A 20,511-nucleotide genomic window follows, 5' to 3' on the forward strand; every position below is an offset into this window, starting at 1 on the left:
CATAAAGTGTATTATATTTTATTTAGAAAATAGACAATGATCAAATTACTGAATGTCAAATTAGATTCACAAACAGCCTAACACATTTCACGAGGAATATACATATATACTCACTGTACTGCAAACTGTAGTTAGAGTAGTATCTCATAGTAGTATGATACAGGTTATTCATGAAAGCCAGTCTTAGGGTACATACAGCATTTCTGTGCAGCAAGAAGGCAAAAATACACTCCATAAATATACAGGTTTCTGTAAAGCCAAACAATCCTTCATCAAACAAATAGTGCTCTCTGCATGTTGCTTCAAAGAAGGCCTTATGGAGAGAGTAATCTTCCTATAAGTTTCAGTGTCAAAAACTAGAGGAGGGCTTAGTTATACAGAATCCATATTAAGGACATTCCTCCTCCTCAGACCTCACCCCTCATATGGATTTCATAATGGTGCAGTTCCATTTCCCCTCTCCCTTCCCTCAGTCGCTCAGCAGTCCTAGCTTCTTCAAGGCCTCTCGTCGGTCTTCTCCACTCTTGCTGTTGGGGCAGATCAGCACACTGATACCATGGGAGCGGGGCAGCTTGTTCTGAGACTCCCCATGACCTGGTTGGGGGTGGCAGGCCTCACCCTGAACATTCATGAAGTCTTTCCCAGTTCCTAGGGAGGCCGGGCGGGGTCTAGAGTTACGCTGGTCTCTGGGGGACAAAGGGACACTGGGAGCCTGGTTTGCCCTGAGGGAGGCATTGCTGGCCATGTAGCTTCTCTGGCCCATGCTGGAGCGCTCCAGAGTGGCTGATTTGACCCTTACGGGAGGGGGAATATGCTTGGGTGGTGAAGGAGGGGTTGTAAGGGGCAAGAGCAGAGCTTTGGCATTGTCACTAAATTGGATTGGGGCTGGAAGTGGAGCAAGGGTAGTGGCTCGGGCTGGTACTGTGGTAGCTGGGACAGCAACTGCAGCAGGCACTGGGATTGAGGTATGGATAGTGGCTGGGACTTGGCCAGGGGTAGTGGCTGGGGAAGTAGTAGGGATTTGGGCTGGGGCTTGGGTCTGGGTGGCATCTGGGCTGCGAAGAGAGGGAGTGGGTGCCCATGACTTCCGGGATTTGGGTGAAACTACAGGGCCTGAGTCTCCATCCTCACCCTTCAGGAGCCCGAGCTTCCGTAGAGCCTCCAAACGCACCTTCTGGGGGTCAATGATCGACCTGTCAATGGGCAAGGAGAGGGGGGGGCCTGGGTGACTATCTGACTTGTGTGACTTCTGGATGATGTTGGAGGGAAGCCTCTTGGGCTTAGGGGCCACGGCAGGTGGGTTCTTTGTTTCCAGGGTCTCAGAAATGGGGATGGTTAGGGCCTCTGAGTGGGAGGGTGGTGAGTTGGTACTAACAGGTACAGGCAGATCAACAGGAGGTTTAGAAGGTGGTGTCTGTTGGGCTCCAGGCGAGGCTGGTGGAGCTCTCCTGCGTAGTTGCTCCAGCTCACTGTAGGTTAGTGGAACTCGGAGTACTGCAGGCACTGGAAGTTCACTCTCCTCCTCTGGCTCATCATCCCTGAAGTCTGAGGGAGGGGGAATCAGCTTCAGATCCAGCTCAGAGTGAACCTTAGATTGCCGTTTTGCAGACTTGCTGTCTACAGAGACTCCTTTAGGCATGTTGTCCACAGAATTATCTGAGGTGGCTGAGGATGGGGTCGTGTCCGAGGCAGAAGCTTTTGGGTCTGCAGCTAACTCTGGAGTTTTAGACTCAGTGGACAACACCGGAACTTTTGAAATAGTGTCCAACCCAGGAGATTTGATGTCAGTCATCAACTCTGGGAACTTGGGCACAGTTGCTATCTCTGGAGCTTTACGTTCTGTGACTACCTCTGAGACTGTGGGTTCAGTGACTACCCCTGGAGGTTTGAGATCAGTAAATGCCCCTGGGGTATTGAGCTGGGTTGCTACTACTGGGGCTGGGGCTCTAGGCTCAATTGCTGCAGCTGGAGCAGTGGGCTGGGTGGCAGAACCTGGGGCTTTGAGCTGGATACTGGCAAGGCTATTTGCCACTCTAAGTGGTGTAGGCGCTATGCAGTTCAGAAAGGACTTCTGATCCCTTCCTGAGTCAGAATGCTGGAGTTCTGATACATCTAGAAGGCAAGCAGAAACAGCAATTATTTTACTGTCAAATTCCCACAAGTTCCTAAGCTTGGCTCGCACAATCATGACCCAAAACCTGGAAACATTTGTTAGTCTCCTGCATGATAAATTCCTGATAAAACAACAACATAGAATTGAACAAAATATTTTTGGTGATACTCACCCTCCAATCTGGCCTGTCCCATAGAAAGGTGGCCAGGTTTGGCTGCCAGGCTGCTGGGGTCTGGCTCATCATTTGACAGGCCACTGTCCTCCTCCATCTCCAGGGACTCAATGGTGGACTCCAGAAACATGAGGCATGCCCGCTCCTCAGCAGAGAGGTGCTCCAGACTGTCATCACTCTGCCCCCCCCCCCCCCCCCCACACACACACACACACACACATACATACATACATACATACACACGTAATTAGCACAAAGAAGAAACACGGAAACGTAGACAAACTGCAAATGTAGAGAACAAACAGATTCAGAATAAAGATACCATTGCAATCAAGTGCTCCTCTTTAATCAAGATTACATAGCTATGTGGAGATGTATGCCAGGAATGTCTGTGTACACTATATCCTTGTATAATGTTAGGTGAGGCCTTCAAACAATTTTGCCTTGATTTTCAGTTGTTAATAGTCAGTGTTTATTCAGTCTCTCTGTTGCTTCCAGCTAGGCTGAACATTACATTGAGGCCCAGTGAGACTGGATACACAGAGGTGATCAAAATGACATTTACCTTTCACACAACACCGATGGAAAGACAATGTACCACAGCACTGCTCCTGGCTAGCTTGTATCCTATACTGCATTGCCAGAGGAATATATTGCAGTGGATTTCAATGAGTGGCCTCTGAACAGCTCTGAACTAAACAGACAAGGTTCTGATCATCCTCAAAGCAGTCTCTCTCTCTCCCTCTCTCTTATTTCTCTCTCTCTATTTCTCTCTCTCTGAACAAACATCTGAATCTCTCACCCCAACATGAAACAAGCCCAGCAGCCCACTGACTTTTATAATCTCTCACCTCCAACATGAAACAAGCCCAGCAGCCCACTGACTTTTATAATCTCTCACCTCCAACATGAAACAAACCCAGCAGCTCACTGACTCTTACAATCTCTCACCCCCAACATGAAACAAGCCCAGCAGCTCACTGACTCTTACAATCTCTCACCCCCAACATGAAACAAGCCCAGCAGCTCACTGACTCTTACAATCTCTCACCCCCAACATGAAACAAGCCCAGCAGCTCACTGACTCTTATAATTGGGAGACAGTGGCTCTGAACCCTATCTACTGTACACTGCGTTCTAGGGAGTTCTTCCTAGCCACTGTGCTTATGCATTGCTTGCTCTATGGGGTTTTAGGCTGGGTATCTGTAAAGGGCTTTATAAAATATATTGATTGAATATTGATTTATAATAGTCAATATTAATATTGGGAGTGAGAAAGTCCTTTTTTTCATTTTTTTTTTTACCCCTTTTTCTCCGCAATTTCGTGGTATCCAATTTTGTAGTAGCTACTATCTTGTCTCATTGCTACAACTCCCGTACAGGCTCGGGAAAGACGAAGGCTGAATGTCATGCGTCCTGCTTCTTAACACAGCGCGCATCCAACCCGGAAGCCAGCCGCACCAAGGCTACCTGGCAACCTTGGCTAGCGCGCACTGCGCCCGGCCCACAGGAGTCACTGGTGCACGATGAGACAAGGAGATCCCTACCGACCAATCCCTCCCTAACCCGGACGACGCTAGGCCAATCGACCTCCCGGTCGCGGCCGGTTACGACAGAGCCTGGGCGCGAACCCAGGGACTCTGATGGCACAGCTGGCGCTACAGTACAGTGCCCTTAACCACTGCGCCACCCGGGAGGCCACGCCATTTAAATCCTTTCTAAAGTACCCCTAAGTGTTTAGCACAAAGGCAGCAGTGCAGCACATCAACTAAATAAACTAGAAACGGGTAACACCAGGGTCTCAAACATTTTCCTGGTCAGCAAGTGCTAATAACAGTTGGCGTGAAAAGGGGGAAGGCTAGGGTTATGGCAGCACTCACAAAGCCAGAGTTCATGCTAACCACACTGTCACAGCTCCCAGTGCTGTCCATACTGATCAAGGATTCCATGGCAACACCGCCCGGCCACGTGTCACTCTTCGGCATGGCACAGGGACAGGTGCCAGGGGTTCAGGGGGCCTCTGCTAATTGGCTGAAAGTCACCGATTGGTCCAGATGGGGAAGTAACTGAAAAAAAAGAAGGAAGGAGAGAAGAAGTTTTAACGCTCAAGGCAAAAATCATTACATCATCATGATGCTCCATTTAGCAGAGCTTCCCGAGTGGAAATGGTGGTATTTCTCTATTACAGCCCATGGTAAAGACTAGGACACATATGTTACATACTCTTATTCATGTTTTTAAACCATGTCTTTTCTTAGCACTGATATTTGATCAGTGATATCATGGTAGAGTTCTACAACAAACAGGAATCCTGTTACACGTCTCTAATACAGTACAGTATATCAGTGTACAGGAGGGACAATAGTACGCCAGCCAGCAGCTTACAGGCAGGATTATTACATCACCAATATTGTCTCCCTATTTAGCCTCTATGTGTCCTTATCCAATAGAGGGATACACTGACAAAGCCGTGGACAAAGCTCAAGCAGTGAGCAAAGGACAGCTGATTATTAGCCTTTGATTCATGCTATATCTTTAAACTGCAAAGGAGCATCCGGCATATGGCGGGATCTTGTTGTGGCCTTATGCTCCACAGGGATCGAAGAGGATTAAGATCTTTAACCCAGCCACATACTCACTGAAGCTACTAAACCATACCAAGTGGCACTGTGTGAACCCAATCACCAACATGCCACACCATGTCATGCCACCAACAACCTGTTGACATCTAGGCTTACACTGTAGTTAAAATACTGTAGATGTACTAGTGGTGATAAATATGCATAGCAGGGATTTGTGGGCAGTTTTACTAGAACAAAACATATCAAATTACATTTTACCATCAGTTACTATTCAGTTTTATCCAGGCATAGGCCTATACAGTAGTTCAGCACATTCAGATGGTTCAGTGCCAGTGTCAATGGCAACTGTGTTTTATTACCCTCTATCATTTGATTACACATACAGAAGCAGAGAGGAACAGTAATGATAGTGAATTTCCATTGAAGTCATTGTAAAATGCGTCATCGGTACATCATTAACTCGATTTCCACTGAAACACCCAGACTATTGCTGATCCATCAAAAAGGCACTCAATGCTGCTGAATTGCATGGGGTTAGGGTTGGGACAATTAGGCCTATGCCATTTTGATTACACAAATATAAGCAATTGCCAAATATCGCCCCACCCAACAATGTCACATTGAGACGTCATAAGGTCCAACTGAACAAAATGCTCTGTTCTGTAGCTGTGAAGTTATTTATCAAGGGAGTTGCAAGTGAAATGGCAATTTCTTTAAGGAGTTTTCCTTTCAGCCCCTCACCTGGATGGTTCCAATAAACAGAATTTTCCTTTGAGAAAATGTCCCAGAACCTGCCCCTCCCTAGTCTGGATACCAGTCGTTTTAGCCAACATTCCACTCCTGTCAAGGACACGGAGTACAAAATAGCTAAACAGAGACGGCAACCAGGCTTGCACCTCCCATTGAGTCCCAGCCTACGCACCTACAGGGTTGTAGTGGGAGAGACAACCTCACTGCACCAACCTCAAAGCTTTAATACACCTAGGAATGTGACTTTGCCTGCTTCCCAGAAAACATGTTTTTTCATTTAACTAACCGCCCTGGCTGGTGCCCTATGCTCTGACGTACACTCTTACAAAAAAGGGTTCCCAAAGGGTTCTTCGGCTGTCCCCATAGGAGGACCCATATTGGTTTGATTGTATGTGCCCTAGCCTACCATTGCAAAGACACTATAGATTTATTTCCCCTGGTTGACACAGAAATACTCAGGAAAGTGATATCACAAGTTAAGCCTTCTCGATCTTATCCAACCGCCTTCTTCAAAACAGTTTTTAATTGCAAATCTGAAGAAGTGCAAACTATTGTTAATGACTCCCTACTTTCCCACTGCACTAAAAAAAAGGAATCTAGATTATTCAGCTCTTAGCAAATTTCAGCCAATCTCCAACATTCCATTCAAGAAATTCCAAACTGTTTTTCGGGCCACCACAATAGAAACAGCCTAAGTTCAAGTGGTAAATGATCTTAGAGCCAACACCGATGCCAAACAGCTCTGTCTCTGTACTCTTGGATTTAAGTGCTGCATTCGACACTGTTGACCATGATGTGCTTCTGGACAGACTGGAGAGGTGGGTTGGCCTCTCCGGTCCAGTTCTAAATTGGTTTAGGACCTATTTAACTGGTCGAGAGTTTTTTTGTCACCCTTGATGAACATAACTCAAAGAAAATTCATATCACATGTGGCATTCCACAAGGTTTGATTTTGGGTCCGGTACTGTTAAGTTGGTATATGTTACCCCTTGGCAGCTTTATCAGTAAGTACAACATTGATTTTCGCTGCTACGCAGACGATACACAGCTTTACATTTCTGTGTCACCAGAGGATTTTAGCTCCACGGATAAATGATTAGACTGTATTAGTAAATTAAATTAGGGATGCACCGATATGACATTTTTGGCCGATACACAATATTTTCCTTGCCAAAAAAATACCGAAACCCGATATTTAACATTTGAGCGGCTTTTTCTAGTACAGTTAAATAGTTGAAACACACACACACCAAAACGTTATTTTGTTGGCATTTATGTCCCCATTACCAGTAAAACATATTCAAAACATATTTCTTTCACTTACTTGCTGCGTTGTTTCGTTGTTCATTTGTTCAGTCTCAACCAGGATTTCATCATTTATGTAAAGCAGTGAAGTTTCAGCTCTGTCTGTTCGTGGCCTCTCTACCTTGGGGGGCACTGTCACTGTGTCTGTTTCCATCTTGTCCAGCTGTGTCTAACATGTCATGTAAACCCTGTTTCTTGTCTGTATCGAAGTAGCGGTCCTTGTACATAGCATCAAGCATGGTGGCGACACAGTAAAGAGGCTCAGAGAGAATGCCACCGGATCGCTTGTTCACAGCCTCTTGTAAAGGACTTTTACAAGTTTTAACCCCACGGTCTGTCTGCAGTTTTGAGCAGGCGTTTCAATGCCATGACAGAGGGTATCACGTCTGCTGCAGACACAGTTGAAGAGCTTATTTCTCGAGTCAGTTGTTCGAATGGAGCTAGCTAGTGTGTTCATGTTTCAAAGTCTGAAATGCCATTGAAATGGCAGCAGCGGTATGAGAACCATCACATTCTTGAGCATGCAATACGGCTTTCCTCAGTATGAAATCCCACATGCTCATGGGGCTGACATCGCTGGTCCAAATATCAGTCGTGAAGCTAATATAGCAGTGACGCCCATAGCAAGTAGCTCAGGGATGTGCGTTTCAACAATATTGTGTAACTCCGGTAGGGCAACATCTGAAAAATAGCGCCTACTTGGTAGTGTGTACCAGGGCTCAAGGTGCTCGACCAGTCGGTGAAAGCCAATATCATCCATGACAGAGAGCGGTTGATTGTCAAAGGCAATATAAACACAACATGCAATCATTTCAAAGATTTTACTGAGTTACAGTTCATATAAGGAAATCAGTCAATTGAAATAAATTAATTTGGCCCTAATCTATGGATTTCACATGACTGGGAATACAGTGATGCATCTGTTGGTCACAGATACCTTAAAGAAAAGGTAGGGGTGTGGATCAGAAAACCAGTCAGTATCTGGTGTGACCACCATTTTCTTCATGCAGCAAGACACATCTCCTTCACATAGAGTTGATCAGGCTGTTGATTGTGGCCTGTGGAATGTTGTCCCACTCCTCTTTAATGGCTGTGCAAAGTTGCTGGATATTGGCGGGAACTCAAACACGCGGTTGTACACATCGATCCAGAACATCCCAAACATGCTCAATTGGTGACATGTCTGGTGAGTATAAAGGCCATAGAAGAACTGGGACATTTTCAGCTTCCAGGAATTGTGTACAGATCCTTGCGACATGGGGCCGTGCATTATCATGCTGAAACATGAGGTGATGGCGGCAGATGAATGGCACGACAATGGGCCTCGGGATCTCGTCACGGTATCTCTGTGCATTTAAATTGCCATAGATTAAAATGCAATTGTGTTCATTGTCCATGGCTCATGCATGCCCATACCACAACCACAACGCCACCATGTGCCACTCTGTTCACAACGTTGACATCAGCAAACCACTCGCCCACACAATGCCATACACGTGGTTTGCGGTTGTGAGGCCGGTTGGACGCACTGCCAAATTCTCTAAAACGACGTTGGAGGCGGCTTATAAGAGCGATTAACATTCATTTATCTGGCAAAAGCTCTGGTGCCATTCCTGCATCAGCATGCCAATTGCATGCTCCATCAAAACTTGAGACATCTTTGGCATTGTGTTGTGTGACAAAACTGCATATTTTAGAGTGGACTTTTATTGTCCCCAGCACAAGGTGCACTTGAGTAATGATCATGCAGTTTAAAAAGCTTGTTGATATGCCACACCTGTCAGGTGGATGGATTAGCTTGGCAAAGGAGAAATCCTCACGAACAGGGATGTAACAAATTTGTGCACAAAATTTGAGAGAAATAAGCTTTTTGGAGCATTTCTGGGATCTTTTATTCCAGCTCATGAAACCAACACTTTACATGTTTTGTTTATATTTTTGTTCAGTATAGAATCCTCTGGGAAAAAGGGTTGTCCATCGACCCAAAAAGGGTCCTTCAAAGGGTTCACTAGATAGCAACTTTTTTCTAAGACTGTACCTCTGTGCATTTCAAGTAAATTACAAAGCAGAAGGGGAAATAGAGAGAGCTGATTAGGTGCACTGTAAATGAAAGGGGTAGCACGATGTCCACTGTATGGCCTGATCTTCAGTGCACTTTGAACCGCTGGAAAGCCCTGGGATTCAGGAAGGGGATTGCCTTATGTTCCATTTCAATGAGTGACAGTGATCTTATTGTGGCGATAAAAGAGGCCAGAAAGAGAAATGTGAAGTATGTCCTGTGACATGAAGGACAGGCTGAGCAAAAGCATTGCTGCTGTCTTGGTTGGACCAGGTATCTCTTCAAAAATATATTTGATCTAAAAAAAAAGACTAACCTGGGCATGTAATGGTTAAGTAAAGAACTAGTTAATCATTTACAGTAAATAAAGGTTCATAACAGACATCCACACCATGTTGTGCAACTCCCAACCTGCACAGAGTACATGCATGAAGAAATATTCCATTAATGTTTAGCTTGGCAGTTGGCACTCAGTCTGCACCATTAAAATGTCAATGTCCAGGCTTTGGGAATAGTTTTATTGATTGGCAAACATTGAAATCTCAAGTACGCATTGGCACATATCACTAATCTATAGTCCACATTAGAGCTTGCCTTTTGGTCTGGTCCCCATATGACATAACAGTGACTATGATGTTGAATTGTGTCAATCATCTTTCTTGTGGAAAACTTTCCCACAGTAGGTACACCTGTCTGAATCTATCTCTCCCATAATTGACCAACTGAATGGCAACTCAGCGCTTTTCTGTTGTCTTCCAGGGTGGTGTCTCAACCATAGCAGTGAACCATAAGATAACATGACCACAGCAGTGTGAACGAACATCTGTGTCTATCAGTCTTCTTGATGAGAGAGGTATATCCCATGGCAGGCCCCTGATATCATCACAGCCGTGTAAAACATATTAGATATAGTAGCCTAGGCTCTTTTACGCCTCTGTATAGATAGGCACATTCACAACGGGGCCAATAGTCGAACTTTGGTCGAAATAATATAAAAACAACTGTACAGTAAAGTTTCCTGTTCCATTACCAATACCAGTGTATCCTCAGACTGTGTATAATCTACACATCGCAGAGAATTCTAACGAAACATACCCTGTTGTTTACAAAGCATGTGACAAATTCAATTTGATGTGTCAAATCATGCTTGAAAGCATAAAAACAGTTTCTTAGAGGAAAAATACTTCAAAAGAGAATAAAAGTATAGAAAGTTAAACGTACCTGAGAGCAGTAGAATAATACTATTCGCTGTCCACAAAGTGCATTTGCACTCAAAGAAACGTACTATCGTCACAATTATCCAAACCTATTGAAATACAATACCGTTTTTCTGTGAAACTATGCAATAAGCCTTTACTAAAGCAGTGCGGAAGACTGGCAGTCGTTGTTGAATTCCAGGTGAGAGCGCGAGGCTCACTTTGTCCCTCCCCATAATATATTTGTGGCCAATCAGCACATGTTTGATCGACCGTGTTTCTGGAAGAACCAATGGGGTAACAGAGGAACACCCCCACATTTCAAATCGAATGATTCTGTATTACAGGGTTATTGAACCAAAACTATAATACCATTTTAAATTGGGAACCTGGATTCATAATTGTAATTTTCTTATATCTTGTTCAAATCGTTGTTGAAATTGTTTTATGAATGATATAGATTTTTATTGCACGCACATATCATTTGATGAAGTATAGATTCTCTGCAACACTCATGAACTACAATGAATTTTCCATTACATATCTCACTCACATTGCTGTCATTCCAAAAATAGCATGCCGATTTGATCAATTCTTGTGATGAGTCTTTTCTGACACTGAAAGCAGGTTGACGTCTTTAGCATATCTATGAAAATCCTAGAATTTGCATACTATTTCCATTGGAACAAAAAGTGATGCCATCTCATATTTGCATGATGATGATGACTGTTGTCCCGGCTCTACCCTGAAATAGACACTGATAGTTAAGGATGCTGTTCCGGCCATGAATAGAGGTGCCTGCTAATGAGTCTGGTATGAGAAGTGAGGTATATGTTACGTGTTTGCAACCCTGTTCCTCAAATATTGAAAATCAATGTTTGTCTTGGCATTGTGCAACCTGAATTTCCACTTATTATTAAGTATCAACAAACACATATCAAGCATTTTGCAAGAGTGCTTTAATAAAGCCATGGTAAACAGAGAGATCTCTCCGGGAAAATAGTGGTATGGCATTGTTAGCCATGTTGACACGAGGCCCAGCCAGCCAGTCACTAATTAACTAGAGTGAAGACTTGTGGTTCAGTTTTAGAGCTATGAATCCCTAGTTCTGAAAGCACTTGACCTGACAAGCAGCCACACTCATGTTTGATACAAGGTTATGAAGCGTATTACTACACACTACAGGGCTGATTATTTTGCCCATTGTTTAACATAAATAATGTCAAACACATTACCAGCAAATAGGCTAATAGAAACAAAAACATGTACTATACATATTCTTTTTTGTTGTTGTATTTTGTGTAATAAATAATGAATAACATGTTTGAGCTGTTTTATTGACATGTCTCATGTTCCATAATAGCACGTATTTACACACATTACTTACCATTCATTTTTATTGGGCACAGCATAATCTGAAACACAACCAAAACACACTGCAAATGCACCTAACAAGTTTGTAGAGTCACAAGCTTAATGTAGTCACTGCATACTACTATGGGAATATGGGATCAAATACTACAATTTTGGCTACTTTAATACACATAGGTAAAGTTGCCCAAACACTTATGACAACTTCAAAAAGGAGGACTAGATACATAAAGTGCTTTCATTTCTAAACGGTAGAACATATGTTTGAAAATACCCTCAAATAAAAGGTATTGTATTGTCGCCTCGTGAAACATTTGATCTCAAATTCAAAATGCTGGAGTGTAGAACCAAATTAAACGTTTCAGCTTCACTGTCCAATTAAATACGTAGAGGAGTGTATACACAATTCACTTACAAAGTTTAGGCAATTATTACTGGCCATATAACAAGTCTCATTAAATAGCAACAGAGCAGTGCAAAGCTTGCTTGTTCAATTAGTTGTGGATTTCTTCATTTTCCTTTTTGAAAAAAAAGGGACCATCGTTCACTTCATTTCATCTCCATCAGAGATGGTATTACCATAATATGGTATGATGGTGGTTGGAGTACAGCTGTATCAAGACTGTTGATTCCATCTCTAAAGACGAGTTGCTCTGTTCTGTCTCTGGAAGAGAAATGAAAAAACATTGCATTCTTCTCCTTATGATATGAGTAGTACTGGACAGGAATGATTGAGTACACGCCACAATGATGCAATAGGGACAAAGTAAACATACATTCTAACATACTTACCGGTACCCTTGGCAGCAGAGTAAGTCGGTCCATAAAATGGAGGAAAGAACAACACATTGACACAGGTAGGTCACCAATGGGATGTGTTCTATCGGCCACTAATTACATTGTTGATAAAGATGTTAAACATTAAAGATAGTCATCCTGTAAACGTGAAGATATGTCCATGTTAGACCATTCGCCACCGGAAGAGTGCAGCCTTATTGCAGCAATCATTGTATTCGTTCAACTAATATACATCACTCCAAGTACAGAAATGAACACTACCCAAACACTTTGTCTGCATCTGTAACCACCATTCTCTACTTCTAACCCCATCTCACCTGTGCGTTTCCACTTCCACATGCCAAAGACAATAAAGGATAGGCCCCCAATCAGAATTAATACCATTGCCACCACCGGGATGACTGCAAGGATGGAAACGCTATCTGGGCCTAGTATCAGGATCTGTCAATAAATACAAACAGTATTACAATACTTGTATTTATTATTGGAACAACTTTGTAATTTGTAACCTCTAAAAAAGACTAGATTAGACTAGTCTGGGTACCAGTCTTTTTAGCCAACACTCGACTTGCAACTCCTATCAAAGACTTGGCAAATGACAGGAGAGGAATGTAAAAGCTGAACAGAGATGGCAACCAGGCGGTGGACTAGAGGTGGACTATAGTGGTTGCTAAATAGCACATAATCTGATGATATCTAAGGGCACCCCTTGGTTTTTCTTTTTACCCCAACTGACATCCAACTTGTTGTCCAGACAGATGAGTGGCAGTACAGGTGTAATGATGTCTCTCTCTCAGCTCCTGGGCACTGATTGTCAGACTCATCCTCTGCCCCCCTGTGAGATCATGCTCTGCCACTGGCTGGCCACTGGCTGGCCATTTCTCAGCAGGGTTAGGTTGATGTGGCATGGGTAGAAACCAAAAGCTTGTCCCCTCCAGAATCTAGGTTTGTTTTCTGAATGATTCTAACTCTGGGATGCACTGAGGATGAGGAAGAAATGTGTATCAATGGATCCATTATAGATTTGCTCCTGTTGTATTCCTAATGTTATTTTTTTACACATGGAATAACAATAGACAATGGTATGTCCACAAACCTCTTCTCATCACAAGCATCTCCCCTTTTTTCAGATAGTCTTTTAATGTTTTAATGCAAATGGGAAGGTGAAGCTTTTCCAAGGCCCATTTGAATGTACTGTGTCCTTTGTTGATTAAATGCAAGTTCGGGCCACTTAGGATGGTACTGCAGTTTGTTGAAGTTCAGAGCACCATCAAATCCATTGAAAGATTCCTTTATCATGATTTGGCCCTGCTTGTTGTTGTCCAACAATTCACACGCACAATGTCTCTGATTAACAAATATTCCTGTAATAAATTAGGGAGTAAAAGTAAAGAACAAATATTTGAGGCAAAAGTTCTAGATTCCCAGCTAGTCGGAATCAGAGAAAAATCTGTTTATTACAGTGTGCTCACCTGATGTGTAGTTCCCCTCTACGGGATCGGTGTACCTATACCGGGACGGTTGTTGCTAACGTGCGCTAATGTGACTAGAATGACATTGTAAGTAACAGCCAACTTTCCAGGACATAGACTTGTCTTATGTGGGCAGAAAGCTTCAATTCGTGTTAATCCAACTGAAGTGTCCAATTTACAGTAAAAATACCATGCTATTGTTTGAGGAGAGTGCACAACAACAATCAAGGCAACTGGTTTGATACATCCACTCTGAAGGCAAATAATGTACCTACATTCAGTAACCTTGCTCTGATTTGTCATCCTGAGGCTCCCAGAGATAAAATGTAGCATAGTTTTTGGTTAATAAAATCAATTTTCATATTCAAATGTAGGAACTAGGTTCTACAGTTTGAGTCCCTGCTGTGTCTCCTCCATTAGTTTCACTACAGGCAGTTAGATTTGGGTGTCATTTTAGGCAACAAAAAACAAGGGTTATTAAAGTGGTGCAGTAAGAAAGACGCCTGCTTCCTCATGCTGAGGAACACGTCCCAAAACCTATTCTGAGCTACTCCTTCAAAGGCTTCATCTGAGATCCCATCGGTCTTAGAGATACATATCCATGCAATGGAATCATAGTAGCCCATCTGAACATTATCTAGTATCGACACAACACAGAATTCAGGAAAGTACAGTTGAAGTCGGAAGTTTACGTACACCTTGGCCAAATACATTTAAACTCAGTTTTTCACAATTCCTGACATGTAATCCTAGTACAAAGTCTCTGTCTTAGGTCAGTAAGGATCACCACTTTATTTTAAGAATGTGAAATGGCAGAATAATAGTAGAGGGAATTATTTATTTAAGCTTTTATTTCTTTCATCACATTCCCAGTGGGTCAGAAGATTACATACACTCAATTAGTATTTGGTTGCATTACCTTTAAATTGTTTAACTTGGGTCAAACGTTTTGGGAGCCTTCATTCCAGCCTTTATACTTAAAACTGGATACTTTTAAACTTACACTCAAGTAGTATTTTACTGGGTGACTCACTTTTATGTGTCATTTCTATTAAGGTATCTTTACTAAGTATGACAATTGTGTACTTTTCCCACCACTGAATATACTTATGACAAATCAAAATACCTTGACTGCATTAACAGTTGAAAGAGATGAGAAATAACATGCAGGTTTAATGCTTCATTTAAAAATTCTCCAGCAGGTATAGAGGCCAGGGTTTCACAAACTCGACCCCCCCCCCCCCCCCCGCCCGCACATTTTGTTTTTTGCCCTAGCACTTCACAGCTGATCCAAATAATCAAACCTTGATGAATTGGTTATTTGAATTAGCTGTGTAGTGCCAGGACCCCCTGGTATAGACTGTCACGAAGCTCCTTAAAAAGATTTTACTTCTTGTACCCGTGGCTTGAAAAACACCTTTTCTCAGACACAGGTTGTCCTTACACCTCTTACATCTTAACGTTACACAGACAAGCTCTTTTACCTGTGTATTGGCTTTATGCTCCTAAGCACCTGACTAGCATGACACAGCTCAGCTATTACAGATGCAAATTAAAAATATAAAGCAATTAAACAAACCCTATCTGTAAAAATGTAAACCTGTCCCATTCCCAACCAATTGTCAAGCTCTTCTTCTGCTCTCCTCCTCACCGGCATTTTATTGAAACATGAAATATATTTGTTATCGACTATCCCGGCCCTCAGTTAACACTACCAACTTAGTCCAATGAGGAATTCATTTTGGTGCATCTTTTGAAACAGCTCAATATCAGCTGCTTCAAAAGATGCACCGTCAAGCCTGTCCGTTTTCCTGGCCCAGACTTGTTCATGTTGGCTTGTCATACTACAGTATCATCACCATTACCTTTTGCCTGTCTGGGACTATGCAAATGTAAAGGATAGTACTATGCAACTCTTCATGGCTGAATGATTGTCATGGGAAAAAAAAAGAAATCAGGAATCTGGTTCATCATTTCTTCATTTATTAGTTGTACAATTATGAAAAATAATAATCATAAAAAGACTGGAAGCCCAAGATTATTTACAATCTTTTTCTTTGTTTCTTTAGTGCGGTCGCTCCAAGTTCTTTCTCTGTTTGTTTTCAATCGTTGGGCATCATGATATGTTGAACTTTATAAGACACAGTCCTTTTTCTCTTTACGACAAATGTGGCAAAAAATTACATACATACATATATATATATAGATATATATATATATATATATAGATATCTATAAAAGCAAAATCATTCAAGTATCAAAATACAGACTGCTAGAGATTAATTTACAATCCAATATTGTTCTCATCATCAATATCATCAGAATAGTCACATTGTACTACCAATGATCCTTAGTAAATGTGCAAACGCGAAGATGGGACCAGGTTGATGGCTGCAGGTGCTATCAACCAGTTGAAGCCAGTGTACCATATTGAGTGTACCATAACTAGTCAACATACCAACAGAGGTTCATCACTAGCTGCCCACAGAGTACCAGGAGAGATAGCGTATGGGGAGAAAATGCTTGTTACATTATTGTACCTAAAATCTTACATTACTGGTTTTGTGGTTTGACTAGTTCAAAATTAATTCAGAAATAGTGAGGGGGAATAAAATGCAATTAGTAGGACTACCTCCCAACACCAGCCTGGTCATATAGTATCCAGCATCAGGACAGTTAAAATGTACAAAAAGACAATACATTATTATTATTTTTGATCAAATAAAAGCCATTCACCCTGTTTAAATATGATCTGTAGTGTCAGTTTAACAGCCGTCCAAAATTCCTCCCGCACACTATTCCATTATTTATCACAGTTCTGTTATGAATGAGGAAATGAAAATAAGGAAGAGAGGCTTTGATGTCGCTGACCTGGTGCTTGGATGGATGGACAGGAGAGAGCCTTGTGAGTGTACTGCTGCATCTCACATGGTAATCATTTTACCCAATTCTTCCCAAATTTGTCTCTCATTTCCCATAGGCATTTCATTGAGATAGTCAGGTAGGATCTCAATTTTCTCTGCTAAAAAATCTATAATTTATGTTGATTACTATCACTGTCAGAGTAAAGAGTAGCTTAGTGTAGCCCCCAGTGGAGACACATTTAAGTGTATGGGGAAGGCCTCTCTGAGGAGGAGTTGTTTGAGGCACCAATCTAGAGGAGACAAGCATCTTCACCTCTCATGGAATGGATAAACAAGTCACAACATGTCTGGCAAAAAACAACTGGGAACTTGTCCCTCTCGTACCCATAAATAGAATACCCTGTCTGTCTGAACAGCATTCACAGGCCTGTAAAGGATAAACATGTTTAATTTGTACCAAAAACAGATGAGGGATGTTGAAGTTGAGTGCTTCACAATGAAAGAGGGACACGTACCAAACAAACACCCACCTTTGTGAGCTCTACTTAACTGACCAAGTTTTGACATATTGAGTCCATATTGTTCAGTATATGTAAGTGGACGCAGTGAGGGTGTTGGTTGATTCGGTTTACTGCCTGGGGGCAGTCAGTCACAGTGGTCAAAGGACAGGACAGGGTGGAAGAAGCCAATAGCGGACTTCCTGTCTGTCTGCTACAGAGCTACAGCGCTGACCCCTGGAGCTGAAGAAGTGGAGGATGAGGAGAGGACCGGGGGCGGCAGAGAGCAGGTAGGGCCTTCCTGGTGTATGCAAGCACCCCAGTGGGTGGAGGGGTGCATGGAAAGTGGGCCTGACCTTTCTCTTGGTTCCAAAAGGGCATCCTGCCCCACAACAAAATACCATTGGTCTGGGCACCCCTGACCTCTCACTCTGGCGGGGTGTCTGGTCATGGTAGTCAGCTACATGGAAGGGAGATACACACCAACACAGCACTGGGGTTAAAATAATGTAAAAACATGACGGAGCCAACTGAAAACTAAACGGAGGAGATATAAAAAATTATGGATTTTTCTGGATAATGATCAACTGCCGCTTCAATATTAGCACTCTGAATATTGACTGAGGCAGGGTGGATTCTAAATGAAACACAGACAGACATCCATTAATGACAACATGAACATCAAGAAGGCATGAGCTCTGAAAAGGAAAAGGAAAGTCCCCCATTCTGCTGGGTTTAAGTTTCAACAGTGGGTTGATTGGGTCTTAACACTATTTGGAATATGGCAATGAGTTAGAATTTTAGATGGATGTGAACAGTGATTTGAACACTTAATGAGCTGAACCTAGCACAGCAACAGTAAGTAATGTACTTTTATTATGTCTATATGTAGAATCAGTGCCGTGCCAACCTAATGCCTTCCTCTTTCAGTCCATTAAGACATGCTTGGATTGTGAACAATGGTATATTTTTTTTTTACGTACTTCATATAACCTCTCCACAGAGATTTAATGAGCTCTCTTCCTCGTCATTAAGGTTACTGGCACTAATCAGCTCTATATTGACTGATGTACCAGCTAGGCTGAGTTATTACCCTAAGACCATCACCCAGGTCAATTACGGGTGGCTAGAGCAGAATTCACGCATTTCAGCATCTCTTTGGTTCTTACTCTATTAAATGAACAGTCAATTCAATTTCTCTTCATATCATCTTGGATGCACACAATATATCCCCAGCGTCCAAGCATTCACAAAAAGTGCTCATGACACTCCAAATTAGGATTGCACTAGATATTAAATCAAAGTCATCTCAGTCATAAACAGAGAAAGGCATGCTCAAATAGATGTCCCACTCGGCTGTCTGTCTATAACAGTGAGCACCTCTACGTAGGACACTATATTCTGTGTGAGCCTCTGTGTCCTATCCTGCGCACTGTTGTTCCCTAACAAAAGGCCCCATCAATTTTAACTCCATTAGTTCCCAATAGAGATCTCCTATCACAGTGCTGGGCCCTAGCCTCCTTTGGCAGCCTGACACAGAGGGCCAGTTTTTCCAGACAGTTTCCGGTAAACCGACACAAAGAATGTAAATAAGTCTAACAGGATACGCATGTACGTGCCCTTCCCCCTGTTAACCCAAATGGACCAATCCCAGGGGGAATGAGTTTAGAGTTTAGTCCTGTGCAACAAGGTTGTCATCCATCCCCTTGCAGGGAAACAGGCAATGTTCCTACTAATGTGTGTAGAGTTAGAACAATGGAAGAGCCGGTCTCTTACAGATTCTTCTAGAAAACAATGTTCATCCAGGTAGTTGATCCTTGGCTGTAGAGAATCATATATTTTTTTCTGAGCACTGGAGTCAGGAGATTATTGTTCAGAAAACAAGGAGGGAATGTTCTTCAAGAGCATCTCACAGTGGCCGTCGCCTGGTAGAGCAGGAAAAGCACCCAGAGGAGAAAACAAGATTGATGAGTAAAAGGAATGAAAAAGAAAGAAAGGATATATAGAAGGAAAAGGTACTGTAGGTAGAATGGAGATCGCTACCACTGAACAAACTTAATCAGTGACTTGTGGATTACATTTGCTGTCTTACACACTTCACAGCTACTGTACTGGATCGGTCAGATAATGCCACTGAGCCTATTAGCATTGGTAAATGCTACAAATAACAGCACCATACATTACAAAATTGAAAGCAGGGCTAATGCAGTGCCAATGTGAATGTGAGGAAGCACAGGGTTCATGAGAAAATGAAACAGAGGGAATGTTGTGGAAGGATAAGGTCTCATGCTTCTTGGTCACAAAGGCAAGAGGAACTACAGTAAATGCCTGGGGAACGGTTGATGATTGCTTCACAATCATAGAGAAGGTTGGAAGGATTCAGGGCCCAGTAGTTGGCAGGACTAATTCATTAGAGGGAAGCTAGAGGTAAGTGTTCCAGTTAGGAGAGATTCCAGTAGCAGTTAGTCCCCACACTCAGGGCTGTGGTTGTGGGAAGACAGCACAGTGGCAAGGAGAGCAGAGGGTACATGTGTAGACTAACTGGGGGGGGGGGGGGGGGTTGAACTTCTCAGACAGCAGGGTCCAACAGTGGCAGAGGAGAGGAAAGGAGGTGGAGGGAGACAGGAGAGCAGGGGTCAGGCCTGGAGTGGAGACAGGCAGAGTCACATTGAAAGGCACACAGAAGGAGAAGGAGAGGAGGAAAGGTACAGTAGATTAGGAGGTCAGATCCAAGGTAAAAGGTCAGGAGAGGAGAGGTGAGGAGGCAGGTCTACTCAGAATATGGTGGTCTCGTACTTAGTGCTGATGGTCCTCTTGGAGTCCTTGGGAACGGGGTCCACCAGCCACGTGGCACTGCCCTGGGAGTCCCCCACCAGCTCCAACGGGTCCACCTGTAGGGGTAGGGGTGAGAGACTTAGGGTGAGAGAGCCAACAAATGAAAAATCGGTGTGCTGAGCTACGTTAGTCATTCTGAGATCATAATTTCCTTTCCCTGAAAGCGTTGTGAAATCAGAGAAATCATCAGAGGAAATGACTCATTGTACTAAGTAAGTGTGATTAAGAAAATATAAACAGCAGAACCACTGAGGGAAAAGCTATAGCACATCATCATCACCAGATCAAAAGTGTGATTACCAACCTGGAATGTTCATACCACTAGGGGGCGCCTAAGGGTCTTACAACTACCAAGGGGTCTAGTAAAGAACACAGCAATCAACAGAGTTGATGGTGTTTCAAAATATCATCTTCTGAAAGAAATAATAATAATGTGATCCCAGGTTAGGAGCCCCGTTGAGACAAAAACAGAGAGAATGAGGTGTGAAGAGGAGAGA

The 20,511-nt window shown here is 42.9% G+C and overlaps 2 protein-coding genes and 1 pseudogene across 9 annotated transcripts in view; all 3 read right to left on the reverse strand.

The window, feature by feature from the left end:
• Nucleotides 1–11,001, reverse strand: LOC139416614 (specifically androgen-regulated gene protein-like). Of its 3 annotated transcripts, XM_071165486.1 has the most exons (5): nt 10,203–10,363; nt 3,988–4,351; nt 3,187–3,597; nt 2,286–3,136; nt 3–2,112 (listed from the first exon to the last, which is right to left on the reverse strand). In XM_071165486.1, the coding sequence occupies exons 4-5, from the start codon at nt 2,512–2,514 to the stop codon at nt 470–472; spliced, it is 1,872 nt and encodes a 623-aa protein (XP_071021587.1). In that variant the 5' UTR covers nt 2,515–3,136; nt 3,187–3,597; nt 3,988–4,351; nt 10,203–10,363; the 3' UTR covers nt 3–469. The 3 variants fall into 3 exon arrangements, with proteins under 3 accessions (XP_071021585.1, XP_071021587.1, XP_071021586.1); XM_071165484.1 differs by lacking the exon at nt 3,187–3,597 and having other exon boundaries at nt 1–2,112; nt 2,286–2,463; nt 4,166–4,351; nt 10,203–10,375; XM_071165485.1 differs by lacking the exons at nt 3,187–3,597; nt 10,203–10,363 and adding an exon at nt 10,731–11,001 and having other exon boundaries at nt 2,286–2,463; nt 4,166–4,351.
• Nucleotides 11,002–12,123: 1,122 nt separating this feature from the next.
• Nucleotides 12,124–14,531, reverse strand: LOC139417575 (uncharacterized; annotated as a pseudogene).
• Nucleotides 14,532–15,796: 1,265 nt separating this feature from the next.
• Nucleotides 15,797–20,511, reverse strand: part of LOC139416615 (ankyrin repeat and SAM domain-containing protein 1A-like) — a 105,254-nt gene continuing 100,539 nt past the window's right edge. For 4 of the 6 annotated variants that reach the window (XM_071165492.1, XM_071165488.1, XM_071165491.1 and 1 more), the window contains one exon: nt 19,954–20,070. In XM_071165492.1, coding sequence (XP_071021593.1) covers nt 19,954–20,070 — 117 coding nt within the window. Of the gene's footprint in view, nt 19,105–19,953; nt 20,071–20,511 lie in introns of those variants that run through there. The other 2 variants (XM_071165490.1, XM_071165489.1) reach the window with 2 other exon arrangements.

Source organism: Oncorhynchus clarkii, chromosome 9 (genome assembly GCF_045791955.1).
Source record: "Oncorhynchus clarkii lewisi isolate Uvic-CL-2024 chromosome 9, UVic_Ocla_1.0, whole genome shotgun sequence".
Lineage (NCBI taxonomy): Eukaryota > Metazoa > Chordata > Actinopteri > Salmoniformes > Salmonidae > Oncorhynchus > Oncorhynchus clarkii.